Here is a 21,504-nt window from a genome sequence, read left to right on the forward strand (position 1 = left end):
TGCCAGCAAGGAATTTTTTTTAGATTTGGGAACAAGTAAAAGTCACTGGGAGCTAAATCAGGAGAATAAGGTGGGTGGTCAAGGAACTCGTACTTTAATTCCTTGATTTTAGCCAGTGTTAAAACACTCTTGTGCGCTGGTGCGTTGTCTTGATGAAAAATTATTTTTTTGTGTTGTAAGCCAGGACGTTTTTCTCGAATTTGTACATTTAATTGATCCAAAAGGTTGCAATAGTACTCTGAATTTATTGTTTCACCCTTTTGCAGATAGTCAATCAATAAAATACCTTTGAAGTCCCAAAAAACGGTTGCCATAAGCTTACCAGCCGATTGAATTGTTTTTGCCTTCTTTGGGGCACTTCCTCCAGCTTCAGTCTATTGTTTGGATTGTTCTTTTGTCTCTGGAGTATAGTGGTGGCTCCATGTCTCATCAACAGTTATGAAACGACGCTTAAATTCCATTTTATTTCGCTTAAAACGATCCAAACAAGCTTGAGAAATGTTCATTCTTATGCGTTTTTGATCGACTGTTAACAAATGCGGCACCCATTTTGCAGAAAGCTTTTTCATCTGTAGTTCTTCATGCAAAATTAAATGGACTCGATCATTTTAGATGCCCATGATATTAGCAATTTCACGCACTTTTGTTCGTCGATCATTTAATACCATATCATGTACTTTGGCTACAATTTCTGTTGTTGTTGCTGTTTTTAGACGTCCACTACGTGGTTCATCTTCAATGCTTGTACGACCACGTTTAAATTCAGCAACCCAATTTTTTACTGTTGTATATGAAGGAGCACTTTCACCTAACACATTCACCATATCATTATGAATTTCTTGTCCCGATAAACCTTTTTTATGTAAATATTTAATGACAGAACGAATTTCTAATTTTTCCATTGTAAAAAAATTGCGGATGCGTCTTTTTTGAACACCTGTTTCTATATGAAGGAGTTGCCAGATCGAAACAAAATTTAACATGTGTTCATAACAGAGATGGAAGTTTCCAAAACACTTAACTTTTTTCTGTTTATACCCCGCTTTTTGTGCTAGGCTAAGAAGTTTCCGAACTGCCCTCGTATTCGAAAAAAATATATATAATATTTAAATATGGAATTTTCAATTTCTTTATTTTGACACCAAATGTCAGCTGTTTTTATTTGCGCGGTGGCAACACTAATCACAAAAACATCCTTCGTTTGGATATTTGCTGTGACGAATGGTCAGCCGAGTGCAAAAGCTTAGGTGTAAAATACGAAATAAGCAAAGATGCACAAAAATAAGTATGCGTTCGTTTGCTGATTCAGCCATATCTGCCAATATTGTGTATAAGTTGATGTGTGCAGCTAATGCTAATGTTTTTTAATATGCAATTTAGATATGACCTTATTAGCCGGATTAAGCGCATTATCAGTATTTATTTGCTAAATCGGGCGGTAATCTACTAGATTTTCCATACAAAAATAAATCCTCATATTGAGTGGATTTGAATTGCTACAACAAAAAATAATTTAAAATGTCAAAAATTTGTGAACAAGGCGAAAATATTAAATTTTCTTTGATATACAAAGTTGATTTTAATCAACCAAAACTAATATCTACGATGTCTAAACGATACAATGATTCATTATTTGCTCATAAGTTAGCATTAGTAGCATAAAATGCAAGCATTTTCAACATTAAACAATAAATTTGTAATTTGCCTTATGTTTTTTGAGACGAATTCAATTTACAACAACATCTTTTCACGTTTCAAATTCGATCAGATGGGCTGATGAATCTACCTTGGTAATTGTGCTATGAACAAAAATCAGCTGACTGCCATTTATATCCTCCAAAGGTATACTTAAATGCAATGAGATTTGTACTGGATTTATTAAATCCATATAATTGCTAATTTTGCCACTTTTACCATTTTTAAAAGTAAAGGAACATACCAAAAATAAAATAATTTGTGAACTTTTGCGGTAACTCATGAGAAGAAAATTTCCTAATGCAGTGCTGCTGGAGTACATGTCGAAATTTTAAATGATGATGGGAAGACAACATAAAAACCCCTTTAGCAAACGAAGCAGTTCAGCTTGGATTAAACAGTTCAGCGATTGTATTTAATGAAACAATTTCATAATTTGTGTTAATGTAATAAAATTCTTATTATTATTGTTTTACACAAACAATAAATTATTTTTATTTATTCTGGAATATTTTGCAATGGCTTGCATTTTTATTGCGTCTTTGAACTGAATAAAAACACAACACAAAGAGTGCCCTTAAATTCACATTCAAAGCACTGCATCAAAACACGTGCTTTGGATGCAAATTGGACTGCATCCTATTCTACCCTAAAGGACTAGTTAAAATGCGATACCAAAGGGTTAGTTAAAATGCAATGCCAAAGGGTTAGTAAATATGCAGTGCTAATGGAGAGCATCTTTCAATAGTCACGCTCTTGTAAAAAAAATTAGCAAATTTTAACGCCATTTACACTTGTTCAATTTATGTCAACGTTGGTTAGCAATCGGGAATTTCCAGGCGCCAGTATGACGACATTCAATTTAAAATTACAATGAGTTTAATTTCATTTTCGAGCCGATTAATATCTTCCCAATTATTTTCTCAAATATTTTAGAGCCCCACATTGATTTCGCCTCAAAGTTTAAAGTTATTTTGTTGCCGATCTCTACGCCATTTTTTATGGTTATTAATCAACATTTCAAACATCAAATAATCTCTCATTGGAATTACTTCATTTCAAAATGGCAATCTTTAAAAAAAAAAAAACAAATAATTTAACATAAAGTTACCTTCTTAACTCTCCAGAGAATTGCAATTTAAATAATGAAGTAATAGCATCTTGGGTGGCAAAATATCTGCCTGCCTACAACTTGTTCTCTAGCATGAAATGGTCTAATTTGCAATGACAATTACTTTTTGTAGGCATATGCAGTGCATAGGTATGTACGTATGTATCTTCACATACATACAAATGCTCATATGGATTCATATATTTACAGTGCATGGAATACCTTTCATTTTGCCATTTGTCCCATTTGTGCAAAAGACGACGATTCATCATTATTTTCTGTGCAACTTTGATGTGTCAGTATGTAGGTATGTTGTACGTATGTATGTACGTGGTGGTTCTCAGGAAAACTGTGCCAGAAGTCAATGCTTTTTGCTTTGCAAAACACATTCGGATGACAATAAAACCCAGCGTATAAAAATCATTTCATTGTAAATGAAAAAAACGAGTATTACGAGCAAGCTTTCGAGTTTCATACTTGCAGTATAATAATATAGTTTACAACCTCTTCTCCTCTCTTTCAAAGGGCGTTGTTGTAGTGCTTTGGGCTTTCAAGACGTTGCCGCAACAAGAGAAACAGGCGAAGGATAAAAAGGGGAGAAGAAAAACTTTTCCATTTTCAAAGTGTTTACAACATTTTTGAGAATGACATTGCATTGCCTTACTTTAGTTGCTGCTGCTGCTGCCGTGTTGCTGGATGATGAAGCAGCCAGCAAAGACTTTTACCTGGATTTTTTCATGTGTACCGTGTTAAGCACAAGAATAACGGGTATGATTTTGTGTTCCTCCTGCCTGTACACTCCTCCAGTATCCAGCATCTTACCACTACCATAAAGAAAGAAAAATGCTGGTGGGTAGACACATTTAAGGACCACAACTACAGGCACAATGAACAAGATGCAATGGCCATAGAATGATAGAGAATAAAGCTACGCTGGGAGTAGTAATGGCAGTAAAGAAGATACAATGTGCTAATTACATTTTAATGAAGATGTGCAACTGCAGTTCAGCTCCACTCTGATTTTTTTCGTTTTTGTGAGTGCGTGTCAGTTAGAATCTCGGTTTGTTGCTTAGTCGCTGGGTAGATAGGTAGTGGTGATGATGATGGCAGATGACTGTATCAGGAACAGCAATAACAATGAAACGTTCTCTGGGATTCTCTAAATGAAAAAGTGTCTTCCTGTTTTCGACGTGAATGCGTTCGTTCATCGCTTGCTTTCATTTCACTTTTGCATTTGTTCACTGCACTGGGTGTGTGTGTGTGTTTGGTGTTGGGTGAATTTCTGTGTATTCTCACCAACCAACCTGCTGTACCTGTGTTCATCGTAAATCGTGTTCTTTTGTTCTTCGTAAATAAGTGCATGTTCGTTTGTCGGTACTACTCCTGTCATCTTCATTTGTAGCTACGCCTAACACGATTTTCTATGGAATGACAGTGTGGGTGAGTGTGAATATCTGCGTGTATTAACTTTTTTAATGCAGTTTGTTGCCGCGACAACATTGTTTTGGTGGTGTAGTGGAATTTCATGTTTATGCATGTCGTAATATTAAAAATAATGGAATTTCTTTGTTTTTCTCCAACGGGTAACAAATTTCTATAATTTTCAAATGAATTTTTCACCAAATTTGTTATATTTGGGATATATTTGTTGGCCAAAAGGGTAGAAGTTTTTTTCTGGACCATGACAACGTAAAACGTAAACGTTCGAAAAATAATGTTCCTTGAATTAATTTCCATATTTGAGTATCTTATCCCACTGTGCGACGGCCGGTACTATGCACCAGATTGACTCGCAGGAATCTTCGAAAAGGGGCCGTCCCCTCAACAATTATATGTTTACGTTCGTGTATTTTTTACCATGGAAGCGGTAATTTATCCCGGGCCAGTATGGATATGTTCCGTTTGTCGGATACGCATCCACCGCATGCCAACAATGGTGAGATGTAATTAATGTATGGAAAGGGTGCACCTCCGATGGTACCCTGGGCTTAGTCGCACCCAGGATTACATCTAACACCACAAGCTGTTGGTCGCCCCGATCCTGGAAACAAAGCTGACCGTCGCCTGTAGCTTGCAACGCTGAGATGGTTACAACGTTCTGCGGAAATATCGCACAAGAAGCGGAGGAGGAGAACTTGCCTTTCAATACACCAGTCTGTCCAGTACAGACCTATCTCGAGTGACCAATACATGGAATGTATGGCAGTAGCAGTAAAGTGTGGTACTGCCGAGGAAGAGCCGCTTAATGTGTGCATTAAGGTGGTTTTAACCCAAAGGGAAAAATAGATGTCGGATTTTTTAGGCGACATACCCTAAACTGTTTAGTTTTGTTAAGTTTTAAATTGCCAAAGTTTGAGGACAATCAGAATATGTTAACACGTGTCACTGGGGCCTCGAAATTTTCATGGCCCTATATGTAGCTAAAATTTTAATCCGAGTCGATTTTCACAATTTTTTCGTAGAGTTGTGCCCAAACAAATGCGACATCGATTTTTTAAAACCTCTCTAGTGTACATACCTCCGATGAATATGTGTGCCCTGTGTTATATGCCCAATATTATTTCGCTTTTAGAGGACAATAACAGTCTGGTGCTAGGGGACTTCAATGTTCATCATGTGAGTTTACATCCCGTCCTAGGTAATTACCAGAGACGCTCCTGCGAGGATATTGCCATAGCTCGCCAGGTATCACTATTGTGGCACCAAGACAGATAAATGACGTATCCTGGCAATCCGTCATTTCCCTTGGCTCAGACCACCTTCCTATCGCCGTCTCCGTAAACAGATCACCAGACTTCATAACCACCGAACGCCGTACTTTTCTGAACCATGGAAAAACTGATTGGCCCCATACAAAGTATCATGGAAATAAATAGAGTTGGGCAATCTCGTTCAATTGAAAGACCCTGATCACTCTCCTCATTCAAAGAATGAGTAACATCATAAAAACCAACGTGTGAAATTAAGTATACACAGTTTTGTCAAAGAAATACCGGTGTCCATTAAACGATATAGTGATCCGGATCGTTCAATTGAACGAGATTGCCCAACTCTAGAAATAAAGATCGGTCAGGGGGCACGGGTTATCGTTAACGGGTCATAATAAATTGTTGTAGAAATCGTTTTTAACCACAACAATAAACAGGTAAAGTTCCATTGGACTATAATTGCAGCCTTTTGAGTTTGGCCCCATACAAATTACTATGGAAACTTCGAGGCCCCAGTGTTATCATATTCCGACTGTGCTCAAACTTTGGCAATCTTAAAATCTAACAAAACTAAGCACTAGAGTGCTGCCTAAAAAATCCGACATCGATTTTTTAAAACCACCCTAATGCACACATATCACTGAACCAGAACACCGAACAATCGTGGTGGTTATTGACCTATCGAAGGCGTTAGGTACCGGCAACCATGCCAAGTTGTTAGAGGCCATAGAGGAGACTTCCCCCAGCAGTTATTGAAAATTTATGGAATTCAGTAATGAGCAGGTAAGGCTCATAGAGTTAAGAAATAGGTTCCTCAATATGGGGTGAAATCTACGGAACTGTTTAAACTATACCTTTCTGAAATTCCTCACCCTACATACGAAGTACAGATCGTAATGTATGCGGATGTCTACATAGCTGGAATACAAAAATATACATCCCCACACTTTTCACCACATGGATGACTGAAATTAGGCTTTCTCTGAAGATATTGGTAGATGGGTCTCTGATTTCAACCACAAACTACTAAGATACAGTTATTTTCGACAAGATCTGGCGTAGGCCCAAGGTCATCAAGTCGCTAGCCGGCAGCACTTGAAATATGGGCAAAAAACCTCTTACAAAGCAATAGGCCGGTCTGTGGTTAGCTATGCGGCGCCTGTGGTATGCATCGTCACGCAATGGAAGAATATTCAAACATACCAGAATGCCGCCCTGAGGACTACAACAGGGTGTCTCCCATACACTATCGGACCATATTAATGAGGAAACTAAGTTTTGTCCGGTGCATCAGCACAGCAAGATGTTGTTAGTATCTACTTGGGTGTTAAAGATTTGTGCGTCCCTGCCACAATCTAGTGAAAGGGCTTACCACACCCAGCCACGCCAGGAAGGATCAAGTATTTTTCAAATGTCTATTCCAAATGTACAAGCGAGAACGTCTAGATCAACCGCCCTATCAGGCAGGCTTGGATAGCAGTACAATGATATAATAAGAGCGCCGTACGTCGCACTTAGCGCGACAAATACTCTGAATATGGTTTGTGACAGCACGACTGAATTTGTTTAACAACCCAGCAAAATCTATTCACCTGTATTCTGAATCTTTATGGCCACGACCAGTCCAAGTTATAAAATATTTGAATGTGGACACAACATAACCAAATAAATGAAAAACATATACTAACCCAGCAAAAATTCGTATCCGTCAGTCATTATGTAACCCATTACAAAGTAATGTAAACAAGTAACTTCCTGCATTACTAGTAGGGTGAAAAATAATAAGACATTTCTTAAAAATTTTACAAGGCAAAACTACTTACTTTACTCCTTACTAAGTAATGAGTACAATTCCGAAGGTTGTATGTTCAAGGCTTGTTATTCAGTGCGATATGTCCTTGTTAAAGCAATGGGTTAGTAGGGGGTTTTGTAAATGGTTACGACTAACAAAAAGTACTATGAAAATCCATTATGTATTTGGTAATGATTTTTTTCTGGGAACGAACATATTTGCGTTGCAACAACAACAACGAACAAAGAAAATTTTTGTCTTCCTTTGAATGCGAATTGAAGCCGATATTTTGGCATCAAACTTTTTAAATGTAATAAGTAAACGTTGCTTCAAACTAGAATACCCTATAGTCAACTACCACTAATAGTAAACTACGATAAATAGTTGACTGCGACTAATAGTCGACTCCGTCTTTCGAAAATCGTTTAAGAATAATCGATTATCCGGTTTTCGCACAGTTAATAATCGAATTCAAATTTTTCCATTTGAAACTTTTTATTTATAATTCAAACAAAAGTAATGCAAAGAAAAATTAGAATTTCAAATTTTTCCATTTGAAACTTTTTATTTATAATTCAAACAAAAGTAATGCAAAGAAAAATTAGAATTTCCAATTAAAAAATTCGAATTCAAATAACATAATAAAATTTCATGGAATGGAATATAACGAAATAGAGATGGAATTCTCGTATTACAAATGTTTCGAATAACATCTGCAAAAGGTGAAGATATTTAAAAGAACTAACGTGACAATTCTTAAGCATTTATTAAATCAATACGTTAAAAAGCGATTTACAAATTCAAAAATATAATACTTAACTAAAACACGTCGTTCCATTTATTTATGAAACCTGTCAACTTTATTAATTAGATGACATTCACATATACACCATAGGTATGCTGTCGAATTATAAAACAGAAAAGAAAGTACATACACAAAAACGTTCACATGCATGCATATCTACATATGTATGTAGATGTGTGACAACCGTACAATTTTTTTCTCACTTAATGGAAATATCCTTAACAATTAAGAACAACGAAACACAACACTGACATTTCCTATGTGAACAAAAAAAACACCTACTATTGGCATACTATGAAACCATGACAGAATCGTACTTAACTGGTTATTAAAGTTTTGCCACGAAGATATTTTTTGACAATGCATCCATACACACGCACACAGATACCAACATTCCATATACATTTGTATGTATGTATGACGACAAGTATGGTGCACTGACTTTAATGATGTCCTTGTCGTTGATGGAAATACTCTTCGTCCTTCCATTGTTTCTCACATTTTATTAAGAGAAAAAGAGAGAGATGGAGTGTTGAAATTTGAATTGAAATACAGGATGCTAAGGAAATACCATTGTCTCACAAAGTTTATATGTGTCAAATGCTTGTTCATTTTTTTCCTCATTTACCATATTCAGGCAACATTGTTAGTTGGGTGTGTTTGAGAGTTTTTTCTTCGCTAGTCTGTTCTTCTTTGGCGTAGTGTGATTAAATTTTTGTATAAATTTCTAAACAGGAATTTCAGCAAACAAAAGTGGTTGCTTGCATAAGGAGCACATGTTCGTTAGCATTGGAAAAATAAAAAATAACTGACGAAAGGAATAAAACTTATGAAATTTTCTTCGCCGTTTTTAAATTACCTACTTGTTATAATTTATGATTTTTAAATTTATTCTATGCCACCATCATAATTCCTATACACCTTTTTGTCTAATTTTTATATCTAAAAAATTTCACATTCGTATTGCTAAGTTTTATTATTATTATTAAATTCTTTTTCCGCCTGTTTTGCGTCAATGGAACATATAATCTTTGTCATAAAATTCTGATATCTACATAATTTTCCAATCCTGATGTTCTTTGTTCATGTTTATATGAATATGAACACTAGGGTTATGACTTTTTGACCTTTTTTCTCAAAAATGATTTCCTGTAGCTAGAATGAATGAACTTTTGCCTATTAAAGCCAAAAATAACATTCATTCCATTTAATTATTAAAAAGGTCACGCACAAACCACTTTGAAAAAATGATTTTTTGGGAAAATCCTATGAAATGAAAAAAAATCAAAAAAAAATAGTTCCTGTTGCATGAATGAATGACCATTGTCATATTTATTACTAAAATAACTTTTATTACATTTAAATATTAAAAAATGTCACGCACAAACCACTTTCAATTTATATGATATATGGAATAAAGTTATGTATGATATAAAATGATATATATGTTACGATATAGCGATAAAATTGGTGATAAACAAAAGCTTATGTCATTCTGTTTATGTTGTGTGGTTTTAAAGCTTTTTTGAGCCAAATATGTTCTTAAAGTGACTCCAAAATTTGTTCAAAAAATCTCATATATGAACACTTTGAAAGCTTTTTGTGCGAGAGCTTTTTGTCGATTCAACTTATAATTAAGATTTTATCTAATCTTAGGCAAAAGTTCATCAAAATATGATACAGGGATATGAGGTTGTAAAAAAGTCATAACCATAATAAATACGTGAGCGGACAGAGTCTATGCCACTTGTCTTCACTAAGTCATATAATGTGTGTTCCCGTACTTTTTTAAATGGTAAAAGTAGTAAAAAAGCGAACTGAGAAAAATTAGATACACATGCAACCTTATTCAAAAAGTACGGGAACTTGTCAAAAAAAACTGGAACAAATGTCAAAGTCGGCTTACCAGCCAATGAAAAGGCGACAACCATGTTACTATTTTTTACACCCTCAAATTTGTCGTGTTAAAAATGTTTTTAAAGAGAGCGTCATTCAGCGCCTTTTTTTGTTTAAAGAGAAGTGAACATTTTACAACTTTTTTGTATACGGGAACGGGTTTTCGGGTAAAATGTGTAAAAGTTGTAAAATTTTTAAAATCTTTTTAGTTCTGGAACAAAGCTATATTCTTTCGATATAAGTCCCACATCAAAGCCACAAGTCGAAAACGATTTTTCTAACGGCCTAACTACCCAGCAAAAATTTGGATCCGTTAGTCATTATGTAACCCATTACAAAGTAATGTAAACAAAAATAATTACTTATATTACTCCTTACTATGTTATGAGTACAGGGGCACAGACAGAGTGTATGTGTCAAACTACAAATCGTAGGGTTGTGTGTTCAACGCTCACCTTCGGCACGCGAGATTTTTGTTGACAAAATAAAGAACAAATGGTGGCGTACATATTAGCGCCTAAACAAAGCATAATGTTCGTTCGCATAGCATAGTGTATAGTGTGTTCGGCTACAAACCAGAAGGTCGCATGATTCAAATCCAGCAGAGAGTAAAATACAATAAAAATATGAAGTGTGTTGAAAATGAAAACAAATTCCAGCTCAACTGTTCCACCACAACCTCCATCTTATGGTGGAGGATATAAAATGTGGAGGGTGGGCAAGCTGCCAAGGATTAATCTTGGCCTTTCTTTCATCTCAATTGGACATTGTTGACCTCTCACATTGAAAATACCGAAAATCAGAAGGTACCGTTCTATGGCGGCTATATCAAAATGTGGTCTATACCGAAAATTCGTTGCGGGAATGGTATACATATATGTCCAACGAAGACTATATCCGAATTGTACCCATCCCTGTAGGATAAACCTTGAAAATGGCGAAAATCGGGTGCTACTGTTCTGTGAGGCTATATTAAAACGTGAACCCTACACCGACAAATTTCTGAGAGAGAAATTTCAGACATTTCGTTAAGATAATGTGGTTGAAACCATCAAAATACCGAAAATCTGAAGTTTCCGTTCAATGGGGGCTATGTCAAAACGTGGACCCTATATTGACAAATTTCTGGGGAAATGTAGCCCTAATGAAGATCAAATACTAAATGTCAGTCATTTCTGTAAGATGGACCCGTTTTATGGTGGCTTTATCAAAACCTGGACCTATACCTACAATTCTTTCTAGAAATGTTTTTACCTACAACGAAGACTAAATGCCAAATTTTAGACACTTCGGTGAGATAAAAACTTCAAAATACAAAAATCGGGAGGTACCGTTCTATGGACGTCATATCGAAACGTGGACTGATAAAAAATTTTCAATATTAGACATCCTAGGAGTGAGAGAAAATTTTTTCAAAAGATCTACGGGCCAATATGCGTTGACGGTGAATATAGAAGTCATGGCGTTGGTTGTCCATGTCATGAGACTGAGCGATTATGAACCCACTAAAAAGGCGTATAAATAGATTTGAAGATAGTTTCTAAATATCCGTAGTTTTGGACCACTAAAAACCACAATGCATAGATTAATTAATAAAAATTGACAAATTAACTCAAAATGATAAAATAAAATATAAATAAAATTCTCCACAATGTCAAGTTTAATATACCTCCTAATATATTGACTACCAAGGTCAATAAATTTATTTCCAATTTATTATATTGTCTATGTATGCATGTATGTTAGCCAGAAAATGTGAGGGAAATACTTCAGGTTGATAGCCTTATACATATAAGGCCAAAAATTCAAAACATCCTCCTCTTTATAATGTAGTTTATTACCTTTGTATTTATATTGACATCCCTAAAACGTTTATCTATCTCCGTACAACATTTTATTTGGATATTAGTATTTTATTTCAAGTTATAATACAATAACATATAGATAGATCGAACAAAAAAATTACAATAACAACAAGAATAAATTGTGCAGCATTTTCCATAAAAACAGCCGCCATACAAAGCCAACGTTTGTCCTTTGTGTTGTGTTTGTACAATTTATCTTTCATCCCAGCATACATACATATGTACATTAGACTGGTTTTAACTCAAAGGGAAAAAATCGATGTCGGATTTTTTGATGCGGCACCCCCCTAATGTGTTTAGTTTTGTTAGATTTTAAGATTGCCAAGATTTGAGAACAATCGGAATATGTTAACATGTGTCACTGGGCCCTCAAAGTTTCCATAGTAATTTGTATAGGGCCAAAGGTGAATTTTCACGAAATTGCTCTAAAGGCCGCATTTATTGTCCAATCGATTAGAAATTTTTACCAGTTATTTTCTGTGGCTAAACAAGCACCTAACCCTACAAAAAAATTTAAAATCGGGTCGGATTTTAGTATTAGCTATATAGAGGGCCCATGGAAAATTTGACGCCCCAGTGGCACGTGTTAACATATTCCGATTGTGCTACAACTTTGGCAAACTTAAAATCTAACAAAACAAAACATTTTAAGGGGGTGCCGTTTAAAAAAAATCAGACATCGATTTTTTAAAACCACTCTAATGTACATTTTCCATTGCCTGACTCTTTCATTTACTGACAAATAAGCTCGCTGGCAGACAGACTGGCAGGCAAGCACACGCATCACCCATTATTCATTCTAATCTTTCAATTTCCCCACCAACACCTTTGTCAACAATAAATTCCCTTCGACAGCCTTCCCCTTCTCATTTGGCAGACAGTTTATTCAGTTTTTCCCCATTTGTGTGAGTGTGCTGTGCATGAATATGGTTTGAATTCGTTGTTGTTTTTCGTTTATTTTTTTGCTTTGCAGACAATGAATGACAAGTACCATTTCAGTTTTAATTAGGTTTATGTAGAGCTTAAATATCTCTACATGAGCGGGACTAAAAACACATACTTATGTTGGGCTGAAATTACAAACCAAAGTGAATTATTGGCCAAGATTGCCATTATGTTTTTATTCCAAATTGGTCGGTACGATGACTTCAATTTAAAAAAAATGTTTAATATGAACACTCTCTTATAGGAGAAGGGCATTCTTCATATTGGAAAACCTCAAAATATTAGTCTATATCGATTTAATAATTTTCATTCGTTTTTCTGTTCAATATGTTATATAAGTATGTTATATAAATATGTTCGCAATATGTTATATAAAGAGTTCTGCAATTTGTCCGATATTTTTTTTTTTGGTTATTTGTTATTATTTTTGAAAACTACTCATAGCTATCCCGAGTTTCCAAAACATTTCAAAGTGTCGACCAATTTAAAAATTTAATGGATGACCCCCACTTGTAAAGCCCAAAAAAGTTAATTTTTCAAGAAAACTACCAAGCGCAGATTTCAAAATGTCATTTCGAGAAAAACACCTTTTTAGTTTCTATGTTCCATACAAAACACAATAAAGTCTTCCCTTCCAAAGCTCATCATATCTCCGGTAATATTGCTCCGATCAAAATTTTACCACATATTCCATGCTACTTCTATTTTAAAATAGGCCTATAAATTATATTTCGATTTTCTGAAATTTACAAGTAAGGGTCACCCGTTAATGTCTTTGTTAGTTCTTTACAAATGATTTCATATGTTTCAAAGGGTTGGTTGACTCTAACTTACTTCTTGACACTATGTTTAATGGCCTGTTTCTCTAAGACGATTCGAATTCAAATTCGTTCGAATTACTACCAAACTCCTGTTGTTGTAGGAAACGTTTGCTTGATTGAAAATAAAAACAATTCAAATATTATTAAAAAACAGAAGTTTGGTAGTAGTTCGAACGAATTTGAATTCGAATCGTCTTAGTGAAACAGGCCATAAGTTTCTTGTTCGAATAAAAATCTTAAAAATGTATAATTGATTTGGCAACACCAGCATCATTTTTGGAGAAAACATAGAATGAAGTACGGAAAACATACAATTAAATATCGGCTTGTCTCATTTGTTTAATTATTTTTAGTGTGAGAAAAAATATTGGTGTGCGTTTAAGCAATGATATGCATGCTTTTTGTTACATGAACATGTCTGGAACTAATCTTTTCAACAATATTTTTATTAATTTTATCACAACATAATTCTATGTAAACAAAAATGAGCTGAAATGGCTGACTGACTGAAATAACCTATACACAACACGGTGCTCTTGAAGCACATTTAAATGGAAGGTGCTTACACCTCGGAATTTTTTGCGGATTCTGAAACTACAATGTTCATAGATGAGAAAAATCAAACAACTAAAAAAATCGCCGGAGCGCTATTTAAATAAATCGCGATTCAAGTTGGCATTTTTAAGGGTTGTTTAGGTTTTCACGATTTTGCTTGAAAACCGCAGATCCCATTGAAATCGGACTAAAGAAAATGTTGTAGCCAAGAAAATTCTCTACAAGATTGACCTTTCTGGTATTTTCGTAGATTTTACCGTTATTGAGATATCAAATTGACTCTATCGCTTCCTTATAAATCAATGTCATACATGGTGCGCCTTAACTAACTTTAAGTGAAAACCGCAAACACCTGGGAAGTTTTTGCTGATTTTGAAACAGCAATGTTCATAGGTGAGAAAAATTCAAAAACAAGAAAAAATCGTTGAAGAGATTTTTAAATAAATCGCGATGAAAATTCACATTTTTAGCGTTTTTTAGGTTTTCGCGATTTTGATTGAAAACTGTAAATCCTATCAAAATGAGATTAAAAAAAGTATTGTAGCAGAGAAAATTCTCTACAAGATTGACTTTTGTAATTTTTTCCTAGGCTGTACCATTTTTGACATATATAAGTTTAATATGAGAATTTGCCGTCATTACATTGTTTTATTAGGAGGCGATACAGTCAATACATCGTCCCAATTTGAACTTATATATCTCAATAACGGTAAAATCTACGAAAATTCCATATAGGTCAATCTTGTAGAGAATTTGCATAGCTACAACATCTGTCATAGTCCGATGAGGGTTTCAAGCAAAATCGTTAAAAGCTAAACAACCCTTAAAAATTCCATCTTGAATCGCGATTTATTTAAAAAGCGCTCCGGTGATTTTTTTGGTTTTTTGATTATTCTCATCTATGAACATTGTAGTTTCAGAATCCGCAAAAACTTCCGAGGTGTAAGCACATCCATTTAAATTTGCTTCAAGAGCACCGTGACAACTAAAAAAAATTTTATTGAAATGCATATCCTCTAAATTACGAAGTATACCGATTGCTTAACTATAACACGTATCACCGCAGCGATATTTACTAATATAGTACAGCCGAACTTCTCTATAGTGTAGGTTAATAGTCGGGACTATACGTGCGTTCACCCATACGAACGATAAAAACTTGGGATTGGGGTAGAAAAAACATCCTACTATGAAAAAACGAAGAAAAAGAAAAACAAACCTCTCTATAGTTGACAACCCCGCAAATGTTTTATGGACCATGATCTGAGAATCTGTACCTAGTATGTTCGCACTCTTTATAGAAAAGGTGCAGTTTACGCATTAGCAAATTTCTTAAAAAAAAACAAGGCCGATATAACTGCCATATAGGAAACACGACGGATTGGGGAAGGCGTCACAACAACGCTTAATGGTGATGCACTGTATTATAGCAGCCATGACGCAAAGCATGAGTTTGTGTGCGGATTTGTACTTGGACAGAGGTTAAAACATTTGGTCCCCAGCTTCACCCTAGTCAATTAAAGACTTGCTACAATTCGAATAAAAGCAAAATTCTTGAACATCAGTTTTATTTGTGCCCATGATCCCACTGAAGACAAGGACGAACAGACCAAAGATATGTATATTTTACGAGCGCTTAGAAGAAACTTATGACCGTTGCCCTGCTCATGACATTAAAATTATTCTAGGGGATTTAATACAAAAATTGGAAAGGAGAATATATTTGGCCCAACAGTCGGAAAATTCAGTCTCCACAGTAAAACATCTGACAATGGTATGAGGCTGATAGACTTTGCAGCGGCAAAAACATTGTAGATAGCAACTCCAGGTTTAAACATATCGACATTCATAAGGGCACCTGGCTCTTTCCAGATCAGAAAACAAAAAATAAAACATTCATCGAGCGTGTTGGATGTACGTTCGTTCCGAGGAGCAAACATAGACTCGGACCATCGCCTTATTGCAGCAAAGGTACGTACACGGTTAAACGTAGCAAATAAAGTACGAACAGACACAACACGAAAATTAGACATCGGTAAGGTGCATCACTACATATAGCCACAGCATATACCACTCAATTGGCCCAATCGCTTAATAAAAGCACTCCTCGTCCCGATAACATATCAGCACAATGGCAAAGTATTGCTCACTCCATGCAAACAGACGCAAAATCCACACTTGGATACCCCAGACCTCCACCAAGGAATCCGTTGTATGACCATTAGTGTCGGGCTGCTACCGAAAAGAAAAATTCGGCATATGGGGCTATTCTATCAATCAATAGCAACGCGTAGAGCACGAAAGAGGCATCGGGAGAAAAAAGATAGGATAAACGCCTTTTCCGTAGGAAACAGAGAGAAATGGAAAATCGGGAGTGTGAAAAATCGAAATGTGCATGAGCCAAAATGAAGTACGAAAGTTCTACCATAGCTTGAAACATCAAACTGATGGCTTTCGTAGAGGCAAATCCTCCAGCAAGGCAATTTGGTAACTGATACAGATAGTGTGCTCAGGATATGGAAAGATCATTTTTCACAACTGTTGGTATGCAACAGTAGCGAAGACGGCGAAGATACCACACATTCAAGAAGAGGTAAAGACAGCAATAATCCGGTTCAAGAGTAATAAGGCAGCAGGAGCCGATGGCGTATCAGCCTAGTTGTTCAATGCTGTATACATCAGCTAGTTAGCACCATCTGCCAGGAAGAACGCTTACCCGGCGATTGGAACCTGAGCATCCTGTGTCACGTCCACAAGAAAGGAGATACGACTGTATGATCTATCTACAAGGACGTAAGTATTCTTCCTATTACCTACATGATAGTGTAAGTGATATTGTGCGAACGACTAAAGCCTATGGTCAAGAAAATAATTGGGCCATACCAATGCGGCTTTAGACCTGGCAAATCCATCATTGATATTTACTCTGCGCAAATCCTGGAGAAGACAAAAGTGATACAGATCGACACCTACCACCTTTTTGTCGATTATAAAGTAGCCTTCGACAGCCCCATAAGTTCAAAGGCATTCCAAGCCATCTCTGAATTTGGTATCTCCACAAAGCTCATTCGGCTTTGTAAAATTAATTTAATTTATATCTGGTCCTCAGTTAAAATAAGAAAGAACCGCTTCGAACAGTCTAGTACCAAAAGAGGTTTCAGACAAGGAGACAGCCTTTCGTGTGATCTCTTCAACATCCGGCTGGAAAAGGTCACACGAGATGCAAACGTCAAAAGCAATGGCGCAATTTACACCAATAGCCACACGTCACTTGCTTATGCTGACGATATTGACATCATGGGACGATCAGTAAAAGAAGTAACTGCTACCTTTAAGAAGGTCGAAGGAGAATCTCAAAGGTAGGTCTGGCGGTAAACGGCGACAAGACCAAGTTTATGGTGTCGACGCCCAATGCTCGGATCAATTGTTCCTAAAATTTTGAGGTAGTGAAAGACTTTGTCTACCTCAGCGCTGCCATAAACACAAAAAACAACATTAGTTGTGAAATACGAAGAAGAATTGTATTGGCCAACAGATGCTACTTTGGCTTAAGTAAACAGTTTAAGAACAAAGCCACATCCCGAGAAACAAAAGTAACACTTTACAAAATACTGATACTACCCCTGCTAATATATGGTTCCTAAGCATGGGTACTTGCGCAAGCAAATAAGGCAGTGCTTGGTGTATTTGAGAGAAAAATTCTTCGAAATATATACGGGCAAATCTGCGTTGACAGTGAATATTGATGTCGTATGAACAATGAGCTTTATCAACTATACAAAGACATCTGTATAACTACGGACCGCATGGCGGCAGAGACAGAACTGGATGGCCAAGGCTTCGATGGAGCGAACAAGTGAAGCGTGAAATCAGAAGGCTCGATATCCCAGATTGGGAAAATAAAGCAACAAAAAGGAAGGAATGGAGATCTTTTCTTAGTTCGGCTAATGGAACAAATGTTCTGGCCATCTATGTAAGTACATATACCACCATTAGATCCCACAACCTAAAGTACGAAATATTATGATAACCGATTTTCCGTGCCGCTCTACTTTGAGTTAACTCTGATTTTGACCTTATTCGTAGAATGGATGCATTTGCTGCCAACTTTAGGTAAACTTCTGCTTCAGGTAATTGTTCACCTTAATACCATATCTAATGATTTGTATATATTGGTGTAGTTTAGAGGGGTACGGCATAGTCGTCTAAAAGTTTAATTTAATTAGATCATGATTAAGTTATATTACACTCTGGAACTCTAAATATGTATCTGTAAATTTGGCCTGGCCATTTCGATGAAGTAGTTTTATTATACCACAATATATATGGAAAACATTTAATATGTTGTAATTACTAGACTGGTTTTAACTCAAATATTTTTTTAATTAAAATATTTAGTTTTGTTAAAAATGAAGACTGTCAAAGTTTGAGCTCAACCGGAATATGTTAACACGTGCCATTGGGGCCTCAAAGTTTCCATGGGTCCTTTATATAGCTAATATTAAAAACTGACCCGATTTTCAAAATTTGTTGTAGTATTACTTGTTTAGCCACTACAAAGAACTGGTAAACTGTTTTCATCGCATAAAAAATCCGACATCGATTTTTTTAAAACCACTCTAGTAATTACAGCTTTCCTCCAAGAATGTCTATAGCAATATTTTTTTAAGTACTTACGCTTTTTATTTCGTTCATTTTTGTAAACTGTCTACCAAACTCCCATAAATCCACGCCAAACTTTAAGGCCCAATTTCGAACTCTGTAAAATAAAAGGAAATCATTATTATTATAATATAAACATCTTAAGATTAAATTATCTTAGTTCGTAGCATATTTATAAAACTGATATTCTTGAGATCGGGTCTATATCAAACTGGGGAAGAGTTTTTTGTTGCAATACAAAATACTTAGGTAACTCATGAAGTTATGTGGCGGTATGCGAAACGGTGGTCTCCTCTGCCTTTTCCAATAAAAAATATTTAAAAAATTAAAAGAGCTGATGGACAATGTAGCCAACGCTATGTCTTATTAACATTATATTTACTACAAGTTAATATAATAATAAATAAATAAAAATTTAAAAATTTATCAACAAAAATAAAAATTAGAGACATTGGAAAACTGCCGAACGAGCATTTTAACGAAGTGCGAAAAACCCTGTAAAGACCTTTGAAAACAAATCGTAATGAAATTATGGAAGGAACACTTTTCTTCAGTTGAGATTACCCCTAACTGCGTAGCGAAAATGAGTTCGAATCTAAAACCTTGTTTTAACCAACATCTAAATTCGGTACGATAAACAGTTAAAATCTTCGATATGCGAATGCCAATAAAAATTGTGCACTAAAACAATCATAAAATTTATATTCGACATCAAAAAAAAAAAAAAAAAAAAAAAACAAGTAAAAAGTTTTACGTCATATTACGTCTATACTCTTCACCATACAGTTAACTGAACTAAAATGTCCACGATTTTTGGTAACCACTGGGAATAATTCTTACCATTTACACCAAATTTGGGCCGAACATGTAGATTACAAATTCAAAATATCTTAAATTGGTCAGTACCGTTATATAGGGGATATATCCGAAAATGTAGATAAAAACGTGGACATTTCTTGACAATTTTGGGGGGAACAGTTTTTTTAACTACAGTGACCCAGTAAAATCATCGACGAAAAATCATGAGTTGAATCATGGGTGCAAGTGATCTGGCATGTCATCTTCTTGTCGCGTGACCCCCAAAAGATGACGTTCTTTTTTGGATCCTAAGCATGTCATTTTAACCAATGCATTGACATGTCATTTTAACCAATGCTTTGACATGTCATTTTCACCAACCCCTTGGCATGACATGTCTTGTTTGGAAAATGGAAATGCTCTATTGAAATATGGACAAACAAAACTCTTTATTAATTCAAACGAATTCACGAAATAACTACAATTAATTGATCAGCAAAAAGTTTACATCCAAAATTGCATGTAATCACCACCGCTGCAATCAAAATATTACTTCCCCCGTTCTCCGCGGTGCCGTGACATAACCCCCAACGGACATAACTCCCAAAACGATTTTGGGAGTTATGTCCGCCTTTGTTTGCGGACATAACTCCCAATATTTTTGGGATCTATGTCCGACCCCCCTTAGCGGACATAAGTCCCAATGTGAGTTATGTCCGTTTTTTAAATTAAAGTGAATTTTATTTAAATACAATTTTTATTTCAAATGTATAAGAAAATAATTAAAAATTAACTTTAAGCTAATATGCCTTTTTCATTTCATAAAATAACTTATAATTGATTTAACATTTTTAAGAAAATTAAGTACAAAATAAGTCGTGGCCATCTCAAATCGAACTATATTCAAAATTTGCCTTCAAACCTATTTTAAACGAAAAATGCTGCCTACAGGAAAATTAAAAGTTTTTGTTAAAATTCGCAAATACTTTCTGAAAAAATAAGCCGCTGGCGAAAATATTTTTAAAAACATCGCGCGATTTTTTACAAAAATATTTTCACAATTTAAGAAGATAAAACGTTTTTGGCAAAATGTTCAAATACTTTCTGAAAAACGAAAAGCGATGCAGGCAAAAATATTTTTGAAAAAATCGCCCGATTTTTTACAAAAATATTTTCACAATTTTAGAAGATAAAAAGTTTTTATAAAAATATGCAAATACATTCTGAAAAACTAAAAGCGCCGCAGTCGAAAATATTTTTGAAAAATCGCGAGATTTTTTACAAAAATGTTTTCACAATTTAAGAAGATAAAAATTTTTTGTAAAAATATTCGCGATTTTTCACAAAAATATTTTCACAATTTAAGAAAATAAAAAGTTTTTGTAAAAGTATTTAAAAATATTTTCACAATTTAAGGAGATAAAAAGTCGAAAATGTTTTTGAATCGCGCGATTTTTTAGAAAATTATGTTTACTATTTAAGAAGACAAAAAGTGTTTATAAAAATTTTCAAATACTTTCTGAAAAACGAACATATTTTTGAAAAATAGCGCGATTTTTACAATTTAAAACTTCTTCTAACTGCTACTTACATAATTTCGGGCATAATTTCGTTTTTAAATAATTTAATGAAATCAGGAGGATTTTGTGGATATTTCGGTATTGGTTGGCACTTAGGCCTTCTACTCTAAAATTTAAAAAAAATGTATAACTATAAATTTCAAAATTAAGCAAAGAAATAATTTATAAATTAAGAAAAAAATCGTTGGGAGTTATGTCCGCAAAGCGCAGGGGACATAACGCCCAAAATCATTTTGGGAGTTATGTCCGGGCACCGTTCTCCGCAACTGAT

At 35.0% G+C, this 21,504-nt stretch overlaps 2 protein-coding genes across 2 annotated transcripts in view; one reads left to right on the top strand and one right to left on the bottom strand.

Moving 5' to 3' along the window:
* ND-B17 (NADH dehydrogenase (ubiquinone) B17 subunit) overlaps positions 1-21,504 on the top strand; it is a 333,680-nt gene that overhangs the window by 212,149 nt on the left and 100,027 nt on the right. The gene's annotated exons all lie outside the window — the stretch shown is intronic.
* stol (voltage-dependent calcium channel subunit stolid) overlaps positions 1-21,504 on the bottom strand; it is a 222,415-nt gene that overhangs the window by 128,660 nt on the left and 72,251 nt on the right. Inside the window, exon 3 of the mRNA XM_073968058.1 lies at positions 18,871-18,952. Coding sequence (XP_073824159.1) covers positions 18,871-18,952 — 82 coding nt within the window. The remainder of the gene's footprint in view (positions 1-18,870; positions 18,953-21,504) is intronic.

Source organism: Musca autumnalis, unplaced genomic scaffold (genome assembly GCF_047663935.1).
Source record: "Musca autumnalis isolate F117 unplaced genomic scaffold, ASM4766393v1 scaffold_2, whole genome shotgun sequence".
Classification (NCBI taxonomy): domain Eukaryota; kingdom Metazoa; phylum Arthropoda; class Insecta; order Diptera; family Muscidae; genus Musca; species Musca autumnalis.